Below are 10,711 nucleotides of genomic sequence, written 5' to 3' on the forward strand. Positions count from 1 at the left end.
GCATCTGCTTTTGAGGATGAGTGAGGGACGTGTACCTGTTAAACTTCCAACAGATGAAGGCGAGGAGTTTAATAATAAACATTTCCATCAACTGATGGTTCAGTTTAATATCACACATTGATTAAACCAAGTTTTGTGGAACATTTTAACAGAAGCTTTAAGGACCGTATGTGAAAATACTTCACATCTGTTGACTTATGAAGACATGTAAACGTGGTCCAGGACCTTGTGCTGTCAAGGCCAAGCGGCTGGTGTACAAAGGTTGGAGCCAAAAGCTGACTCAGCACACGTCTCTGTTTGATTTGAAGGAAAACTTTAGTTATCACATGGATCAGAAAGGCTGAGGTGGAGGAAATTCCACGGAGCAGGACTCACTGTAACAGAAGGAGAAGGTGAGTTATTTCCTGATGAGGTTTAAGGTGAGTACGACGTGAGGTGAGTGAAAGGAGATTTTGCTTCCTTGTATTACAGGCTGAAGCAAAGCTACAGAGACGGGAGTTTCTCTGGGTGTGTGGTGGAGTAAGGAGAAGAACAACATGTCTGACCCTTCCTTTTTTAGAGCAGAGGTGTGTTGTGGCAAGCAGGAGGGCAGGCAGGTGACTTTTCAGATTTACTCTGGGAACCAGAGAGCAAGAGCAGCAGCTGCAAGCAGGTAAGTTTCCAGCAGGCAGTGAACAGACGAAGAGGATCAGCATCAAAATGCCCCCTCAGAGGTGAACAAAGATCATCTTCAGAGGACATTTCTACCAGTTATTTTTGTGTGAAGCTAACTGAACAGATTGTGCTACAGGTATGTAATAATAAAATAATATTAGTAGATGTCACAGCTGGGGTGGCAGTTGTGTGGGGTTGAAGGGAAAAGGACCCAATAACAGGCACTGATGATGCAATGAGTGAGCTTTATTTAAATGAGGTGATAATACAGACAGAGCAGAGATGGGGATAGAAACTAAAAACAAACCTAAACTGGGACAACTTAACCAACAAATCTGAGACCATAACTCACAGGGTGGAACACAGGTTGACATGTGGAGGTAACACAGACAGACCAGTAACAGGCAGAAGAAAACACAGGGCTTATGTACACACAGGAGCAATCGGGGAATGGGAGACAGGAGGGAAACACAGCTGGGAGAAATCAGAGCTGATGAGACAAGGGGAAGCAAAACCAGACACACTACACACAGGACAGGGACTATCAAAGTAAAACAGGAAATACAACAGGTATGCACAGACATTAGCTTAACACAAGACATCATACTTGGCAACAGGAGGAAACACAGAGATGTGGGACCAGGACATGCACAGAGACACAGAACATAAGGAGCTCAAAATACAAACAGAAGCCAAACCTAAGAACAAGAAAATCCTAACAAGAATTAACCTGAAACATAAGATAATAATCAAAACCAAAACCACTGAGTCCACAGGCTCAGGACCATGACAGTAGATGGGAATACAAACTTTATTTTTGTCGTCACAGCCGTGTGGAGGGGTGAGAGGAAGGACCCAAGTCCAGGCACTGACGAAATACTTATTGCAAGTGAGCTTTATTTACAGTGGTGAGATACAAACAGAAGCAGGGCAGGGACAAAACTAAGAAATACCTAAACTAGGAAAACTAAATATGACACAAAGGAACAAAATCCTGGAACCAGAAACACGAAGTATGAAACATAACAAACATAAAAACCCGAGGCGGGGAACATCGAGCATGAAAACTGGTGAGCATGAGCAGAGAAATTTCTTTTAAACGGCTCTATTTTCTTTTGCCTACACTGTAGAAGGGGACTTTGCCTCTAAAGAGGAAAATGTGTGGAGTCAGGGTTAAAGTGGATTCAGCAGGTGGAGGAACCCTTAAAATGGTTGTAATGGCTGTAAGAGTCTAGAAAAGAGTCGCAACTCACAATAATTTCTACTGAGAGCTCACATAGGTTTTCTTAGTGTACAGGCTGTGATCAGTAGATTGAAACAACAAATTATTTCATCATCTGTTTTAATTTCCTTCTGCACCATTTCTCTTCTTAGTAACAATGACGTGTGGGTTTGTCTTTATAGAAGTAAAACTAGTCTGAGCTGAATGGGAGGGAATGAGGAGTCGTGGACAAAGAGGAGGCGCTGTCTTTCAGGAAAAAGGGGAGGAGTTACCACTCTGATGTATTCCAGGAAGAGGAAGGATTTGAAGCAGACACTGTGTTTAACCTTTTTAATATATCGACAACACACGGTATAAAAATATGAGTGATGAGTTACATGTACCACACCAGCATCAACAAAACCCTGTTAACATCTGTCCAAAAGACTCAAATGTAAAATGACTTTATTTGCAGATCTGGCAGGTTAAGAAACAGCACATCAATGACGTCTGAGCAACAACAATGTAGACCAAAGAAAGTGGAAACTAGAAAAACCTGTTTTAACCAAGTGTCCTTCAATCATTTCTGTCTATTTCAGTTTAATGAACTCTGCAGTGTCACTGTCATAATAAAAGAACCGAAGTCCAGCATAGAGCGGCTGAGTGAATGTGGTCTGGACTCTGTGGAGGAGAGTCATGGTTTCAGAGACGCTGTAGAAAGACAGAATACCTGCTCTGTGATCCAGGTACACTCCTACTCTGGAGGACCGAGGACCTGAGAGGTCAGTTTGGACTTTGTTGTGCCAAAACTGAAAACCATTTGAATCGTAACGTAAAGACCAAGATTTGTCATTGAATCCAAATTTGCATTCATCAGAGCTCCCTGCTCTGCTGATAGTCTTGTATGCCACTGCAACACCAACTCCTCTCCCTCTCCACTCCACCTCCCAGTAACAACGTCCAGTCAGACTCTCACTATTCAGGACCTGAAGCCATCCAGTGAATCTGTCTGGATGATCAGATGTTGTTGGATGTCTTTTCACTGTTGTTACTTTTCTGTTCCCCTCAGATAATAACAGATGTGTGTTTGCTGTGTTTGGATCCAGTGTGATTTCATGTGAATATTTTAAGAATCCAGCTCTGGTCTTTGGCTCTGGTGGTGACAGTAAAACATCCTCTTCAGCAACTCTTGATGAGATGTCTGTCACTTCCTCTTGTATATCTGAAACCATGCAGATGTTCTCCTGGAGCTTCTTGGAGGGGGCCACCAGCTTGTGTTTCTTTAATGGAGCTGCATCATAGTGAGGTTGGAGGTGTTTCTCACAGTAAGAGGCCAGACACACCAAACAGGACTTGATGGCTTTCAGCTTCCTCCCAGTGCAGACATCACAGGCCACATCTTCAGGTCCAGCATAGCAGTGATCAGCTGGAGCAGCTTGGAGTCCAGTCTTCTTCAGCTGCTCCACTAAAGCTGCTAACATGATGTTTTTCTCCAGGACAGGCCTCACTGTGAAAGTCTTCCTGCACTGAGGGCAGCTGTGGATTCCCTTCCTGTCCTCTTCATCAAAGTGGGTTTTAATACAGTTCATGCAGTAGCTGTGTCCACAGGGAATAGTCACCGGATCCTTCAGTAGATCCAAACAGATGGAGCAAGAAATGTTTTCTTCATCCATTCTCTTTTCTTAGCAACAATGACTTGCTGGTTTGTCTTTTGCAGAAGTGAAACTATTCTGAGCTGTGATCTAATCAACAGGTGTTTACGTGGGAAATGGAGGCTGTCTGCTCTTACACGTCAACAGATGCTGGTTATGCCCATCTTCAAAGTATAGACTGAATGGGAGGGAATGAGGAAACAGACAAAGAGGAGGTGCTGTCAGGTAGAAGGGGAGGAGTTATCAGTATCTGGTGTATTCCAGGATGAGGAGTAAGTTTGAAGTAAATACCTTTAAAAAATGTTAGTGAGCTCAGTTTTTAGGTGGTAAATTCAGTCATCACACAATCATTGGAAAACCCGTAAAATTGTTACTAAATGGAATCAGAATGGGCTCTCTGATAGGAGCAACACTTAAATGAGGTAAACAAACCCATCACTGCAACATTTACAGTAACATCTTTAAATATATAAATGACTTCTGAATGAAACTAGAGAAATATCTACAACCACTGTAACAGACACTTATCAGAAAAACTGCAATTGCAACTAAGTTTGTTACTGAGATTGCAAAAACTACAAAAAAAACCCCTCATGTTTACAACAATGGCTACAGCTACACAAGGCAACTCCCACAACTAATCAGACACTATAGCTAAACTAACCTGTGACAATAATGCAACACCTACAATGAAGAAAGTGACCACTGACAGTACACCTGCAACTAACAATGCCAATGTCAACAATAGCAACAATAGCACAACAACAAGGATCACTTTGGCAACTTTTGCAACTTTATTTGAGTTGCAGCAACCTTAAAAACATGTGACTAAAGATTCCAACTTGGATAACAAATGTAAAACAAGCACAAAAAAACTGTAAGTAAGCATAGCTACTGCAACCCAACAAACACACTGAAGCAATGGCAACATCTGCAACTAATTCAATGACTGAAACTACAAGCAATATCATCAGAAAAGTATAGTAACAGTTTTAACCAAAAAACCTGCAAACTACAGCAGCATCTTCTACAAAACATGGTAACTTCTGCAATTAAACTAGCATCTGAAACTACATATAGCAACTGCAGCAAACCAATTTCATTATCAGGCCGGGGTCTTTCTGTTTAGAGTTCTCTTCTCCTCGTGTTTGTGTGGTTCTCCCCGGGTACTACGGCTTCCTCCCACAGTCCAAAGACATGCAATTAGTGGGGACAGGTTAACTGAAAACTCTAAATTGCCCATAGGTGTGAATGCAGGAGTGAATGTGAGTGTGAATGGTTGTCTGTGTATGTGGGTTATCCCTGGGACAGATTGGCGACATGTCCAAGGTGTACCCTGCCTCTTGTCTTAAGACAGCTGGAACAGGCTCCAGTGCCCCCTCGACCTTGAAAAAAGATAAGCGGAAATGAATGAAAGGATATGATTATGATTATCAGTTTTACTAGCAGTGATGTAATAGCAGTGATAGCTGTGCATGGTGTAACAGTAACAGATGGATAAACATAACTGTATTTATAAATGGCATAGTAAGAATGAAGCACCTGCCAATACCTCACTAATACTTACTAGTGGGGCATTATTATAAAGTGCTACCCAAGTATTGAACTGTTATTTGTTGTTCATAATCCATATGCCTCGTTGATGTGAGCGTACATTACCAGTCAAAAGTTTGGACACACCGTCTCATTTAATGTTTTTTCTTGTTTTCATGAGCAAAACTATGAATTAACACATATTGAATTATGCAGTAAGCAATAAAATGTGAAATTACTCAAAACATATTTTAGATTTTAGATTCTTCAAAATAGCCACTCTTTGCTTTGATTACTGCTTTGTACACTCTTGGCATTCTCTCGATGAGCTTCGATGTGTAATCACCTGAAATGTTCTTCCAACAGTCTTGAAGGTATTCCCAGAGATGCTGAGCACTTGTTGGCCCTTTGCTTTCACTCTGCTTTTCACTTTCCCAGTTCATACTTGAATGTTTCAGGCATAACTTGTCCTGCCATGATATGTTGCCGAGATCCTTATGCCATATTTAAATAGCATCCTTGGCCATATACTGTGTAAAAGGGCAGCATCCCCTAAAAGTGACTAGATGCTCATCAACTGTGATGTTTGGATTGGGTTAAAAATGAGGGGCAGGCACGCCATCCACTGGCTGCCAGCTTGTCTTGTTGATGATGTTGATGGTCTTGAATCACAGTTGTTAAAGTGAATCACGCATGGCAACGTGTGAAATTCCTTGAGTGATATGTTGGCCCAAAAGATTGTCCAGCCAGACTCCGCATGAACTTCTGGTAGATTCATTTCTAGATCTGTACAAATCAAATGACTCGTGTATGGTTTCGTGTCTGTCTGGGTTACCTCCTTCCAAATGTCTTTGTAAATCCATTTCACATCCAAGTTATTTGTGTTTACCACTATGACTTCAATAGACTCAGTCAGGAATAGTTCAGTGCAGGATGTGATGTGATTAATCCAGGATACAACATATTTTTTAGGTCCTGGGGCAGAAGTGTGCCAGATTAGGCACCGTGGCAGCTTCCACTGCTGTCGGGGGTGGCTGAGATGGCGGCCCTGATTTTCCCGCCAACCTCGCGGGTCAGATTCACAGACGTCTGCAGAGCTGTGCTGGACTAAATGGGCCTCACTCCAGACGATCATCACCGGCACTTCCGGCCCTGAACTATTGAACTATTATATCAGTCTGATCAAGTTAACAATATTTTTCAGAGATAAAACTTTTAACTCAGTCAAATTTGACTGGAACACAATACAACGATTAACTGAGGAAGTTTTATATAAGGTGTCATTTTATTCCATACAAAGTTGTTTGAGTGCATATTACTTCTTCTTTTCACAGGGTTGCACATATTTCAATGGTTATTTTTCTTAAACAAAAGAAAAAGGAACCAATGAGATAATAACACAAAAACACCCAACCAAACTGACCACTTCTCTAAATTAAAACATGACAGTGCACATAAATGAAAAATAGTTTCCCATAAAGAATAACTTTTGTGTAGAAGATATAACAAACTAGAAATTGGATGTTTTACATTAAATACCTTAATTAGAACAACATACAACATTTACAAAGATATATGAGGCTGTATTGTTTCTGCAGAGTGAAACACTTTTCCTTCATTAAAACAAAGCCAATCATTAACTAGACAACAAATAATGCAATGTCAAAGTCGTACCAATAAAGTGTTACTGACAGGTTAAGCAACAGCACATCAATGATGTCTGAGCAACAATGAAAGAGACCAAAGAAAGTGGAAACCAAAAAACCTGTTTTAACCAAGTGTCCTTCAATCATTTCTGTCTATTTCAGTTTAATGAACTCTGCAGTGTCACTGTCATAATAAAAGAACCGAATTCCAGCATAGAGCGGCTGAGTGAATGTGGTCTGGACTCTGTGGAGGAGAGTCATGGTTTCAGAGACGCTGTAGAAAGACAGAATACCTGCTCTGTGATCCAGGTACACTCCTACTCTGGAGGACCGAGGACCTGAGAGGACAGTTTGGACTTTGTTGTGCCAAAACTGAAAACCATTTGAATCGTAACGTAAAGACCAAGATTTGTCATTGAATCCAAATTTGCATTCATCAGAGCTCCCTGCTCTGCTGATATTCTTGTATGCCACTGCAACGCCAACTCCTCTCCCTCTCCACTCCACCTCCCAGTAACAACGTCCAGTCAGACTCTCACTATTCAGGACCTGAAGCCATCCAGTGAATCTGTCTGGATGATCAGATGTTGTTGGATGTTTTTTCACTGTTGTTGCTTTTCTGTTCCCCTCAGATAATAACAGATGTGTGTTTGCTGTGTTTGGATCCAGTGTGATTTCATGTGAATATTTTAAGAATCCAGCTCTGGTCTTTCGCTCTGCTGGTGACAGTAAAACATCCTCTTCAGCAACTCTTGATGAGATGTCTGTCACTTTCTCTTGTATATCTGAAGCCATGCAGATGTTCTCCTGGAGCTTCTTGGAGGGGGCCACCAGCTTGTGTTTCTTTAATGGAGCTGCATCATAGTGAGGTTGGAGGTGTTTCTCACAGTAAGAGGCTGGACAAGATAAACAGGACTTGATGGCTTTCAGCTTCCTCCCAGTGCAGACATCACAGGCCACATCTTCAGGTCCAGCATAGCAGTGATCAGCTGGAGCAGCTTGGAGTCCAGTCTTCTTCAGCTGCTCCACTAAAGCTGCAAACATGACGTTTTTCTCCAGGACAGGCCTCGGTGTGAAAGTCTTCCTGCACTGAGGGCAGCTGTGGATTCCCTTCCTGTCCTCTTCATCCCAGAAACTCTTAATACAGTTCATGCAGTAGCTGTGTCCACAGGCTGTAGTCACCGGATCCTTCAGTAGATCCAAACAGATGGAGCAAGAAATGTTTTCTTCATCCATTCTCTTTTCTTAGTAACAATGACTTGCTGGTTTGTCTTTTGCAGAAGTGAAACTATTCTGAGCTGTGATCTAATCAACAGGTGTTTACGTGGGAAATGGAGGCTGTCTGCTCTTACACGTCAACAGATGCTGGTTATGCCCATCTTCAAAGTATAGACTGAATGGGAGGGAATGAGGAAACAGACAAAGAGGAGGTGCTGTCAGATAGAAGGGGAGGAGTTATCAGTATCTGGTGTATTCCAGGATGAGGAGTAAGTTTGAAGTAAATACCTTTAAAAAATGTTAGTGAGCTCAGTTTTTAGGTGGTAAATTCAGTCATTACACAATCATTGGAAAACCCGTAAAATTGTTACTAAATGGAATCAGAATGGGCTCTCTGATAGGAGCAACACTTAAATGAGGTAAACAAACCCATCACTGCAACATTTACAGTAACATCTTTAAATATATAAATGACATAAATAACATTGCAAGCACACTAATCCTGTAATGACGACTTCTGCATTGTAATTCTTTAGCTGGCCCACATTCTCATTTAGATTTGAAAGCATTTCACATACGTAAAGGCAGATGGCATAAGCATGAATTAAGACAAATGTTTGGGGAAGGCCTCAGAGCAGAATAGCAGTGGTGGCTCCCAGCCCAGGCAGATTCGCATATAGTAATGAGAGGAGAGTGAATTGAAATATAGTCCCCTGTAGCTTCTGCACCGTGGCTGCTGGGTCACCCCGAGTCTGAGGCTCTCCTCAGCTCTTTCCAAGGGAGTGGCACCTGCTAATTAATGTGACTTCTGTATGAAACTACAGCAATGCCTGGAAATCAGTCATATGTTTGCATCACTGTAGGGTCTTTATAGTATAAAGCACCTTGAGACAACAGTTGTTGTGATTTGGCGCTATATAGATAAAACTGAGTTTAATTGAGTAGCTTGTGTAACATTTTCATATGTCTTTGAGCATTGGCTAAAACCTCGGAAAACAGTGAATATAGGAGCCGCAGTTTGTATTAAACAGAATACACATAGAATACATGTAACAATGTTGGTCACCTCAGGTCTTAGTTTGTAATTTCTGATCAATGATCATGCAATCATTGAAAATCTGTCAAACTTAGAATGAGGAAAAGAGGAAGACCACATACAAGATTCTTATTTGTCGTTAAGGATGTGACAGAGGAGGATGCTAGGGACTGGATGAGATGGTGGCAGAGGATCTGCTGTGGTGATTCCCTAAAGGGAGCAGCCAAAAGAAAAAGATGTGCTGACGTCATGAGTCGGTGAGTATGCTTAAAATACCAGTTTTCTAACTGACTGTCAGCTTTCACTGTGCAAAATGTAAATATTTTGATTCCGCACTAGGAGGAAAACATTTAGGAGTAATGGTCATGTGCACTCTGCACCTCCCGACCTAAACACTATGAGAAGCTTTTAAAGATTACATGTGTCCAACTCCAGTGTTGTCAGAGTTCCTAAACAGACTCAGGCGCAGACGAGGGATCCTTGCAGAAAAGACAGTGAATGTATTTACAGTGACAACACCAAGTGATTATATATACAATGTGCTAGAGGGGCTCCAGGGACCGTGGGGGAAAAGGAAGGGATCAAACATGCTCCACTCCTCTCCAAATCACACTCCACTCTCCTCAGCTGGCTCTCACGCTTCCACACACTCGCTTGCAGGATTTCAGGTAGGCAGGGACGGGTCTAGGAAAGATCTACACAAAGAAGCGTCAGTTAGTAACAGACTCAAAGACGACTCAAGGATTCTAGTTTTCATATTAAAGGGTGACTGACACAGATTGCTCAACGATGAGTAGCGAAGCACTACTGTCTTAAGAAGGGCTCAAGATTAGTGGAGATCAGCAGCAGGTGGGGAGATTGAACGCAGGTGCGTGGGCCAAGGGCGGGAGCCCGTAATAAGCACCGCCCTGGCAGAGGAGAGAGAGAGCAGAAAACAAAACATGTTGCCTAACAAGGGGTCAGCTGGAGAGGCACGGGGACCATGACAAATGTGCAGTTGTCCTGTCATTCACAAGTTAATAGATTAACTCAGAAATAAATAGGAATACTCACTGCATGAAGATCACGAGTGCTGGAAACATTAGCAAAACAACTGGTAAAGTTGGAGACTTGCAGTGTGCGAGCTGTTTTCATGTACATTGTTAGCTATGTTTCAGCTCAGTAACTGCCTCATTTGTTTGTTTTGCGTAGATGTGCATGTATTTATTTTATTGTTGCTCTGTTTTGACGTTGCTAGTTTGAGATCCTGTCATCTCTGAGATGACTGTTTTTGTACCTGATCTCTGGGCAGGAACAATAAACACGACTAAACTGATATTAAAAACAATGATTTGTTCTAATCCAGCTGTAGTAGCTTTATGATGGTTTCTGCAGGTTGAAGAACAGCTGGAATCATCATCTGAACATTTAACCTTTGTAAGAGCAGCACAAAGACGCAGAAACAGGCTCTCTCTCAGTGTCATTTTACAAATACTGTAATGTTACAGCTGCAGTAAAAATAAGGTGAAAATAATCAGGGTGAGTTTAATTGTTACTGCAACAAAATGTGAGGTCTTCACTAAATGCCTCCCCATCTACAATCCCTCTCTAATCAGTCGTGTTGATAGGCTGTAAAGCTGTAAAACCATAAAAGTCCACAAAAACACCACTGCAAGCATCACAGGGAAACATTAGTGCAGGCACACAGTGACTGTTTCGCTTTCAGCTTCTGCAGCCAAGCAGAAAATATGCAAATGAGGAACAAAATCGAAGAGATTTAACAGAAGTAATG

At 41.8% G+C, this 10,711-nt stretch overlaps 2 protein-coding genes across 2 annotated transcripts; both read right to left on the minus strand.

Annotated features, from left to right (window-relative positions):
- Window positions 1-2,445: 2,445 nt before the first annotated feature.
- LOC102785939 (tripartite motif-containing protein 16-like protein) lies at window positions 2,446-3,528 on the minus strand. The gene has a single exon (XM_006806106.2). It carries the CDS (start codon window positions 3,526-3,528, stop codon window positions 2,446-2,448), a length of 1,083 nt encoding a protein of 360 aa, XP_006806169.2.
- A 2,797-nt stretch (window positions 3,529-6,325) lies between these two features.
- Window positions 6,326-7,922, minus strand: LOC118455441 (tripartite motif-containing protein 16-like protein). Its single transcript, XM_087833909.1, has one exon. It carries the CDS (start codon window positions 7,920-7,922, stop codon window positions 6,840-6,842), a length of 1,083 nt encoding a protein of 360 aa, XP_087690035.1. The 3' UTR covers window positions 6,326-6,839.
- Between the last annotated feature and the right edge of the window lie 2,789 nt (window positions 7,923-10,711).

Source organism: Neolamprologus brichardi, chromosome 3, assembly GCF_056152115.1.
Source record: "Neolamprologus brichardi isolate AB-2024 chromosome 3, ASM5615211v1, whole genome shotgun sequence".
NCBI lineage: Eukaryota > Metazoa > Chordata > Actinopteri > Cichliformes > Cichlidae > Neolamprologus > Neolamprologus brichardi.

What these genes read in the sequence shown, in the direction of transcription:
- LOC118455441 (XM_087833909.1), bottom strand. Translation starts at nt 7,922, where the DNA reads ATGGATGAAGAAAACATTTCTTGCTCCATCTGTTTGGATCTACTGAAG.
- LOC102785939 (XM_006806106.2), bottom strand. Translation starts at nt 3,528, where the DNA reads ATGGATGAAGAAAACATTTCTTGCTCCATCTGTTTGGATCTACTGAAG.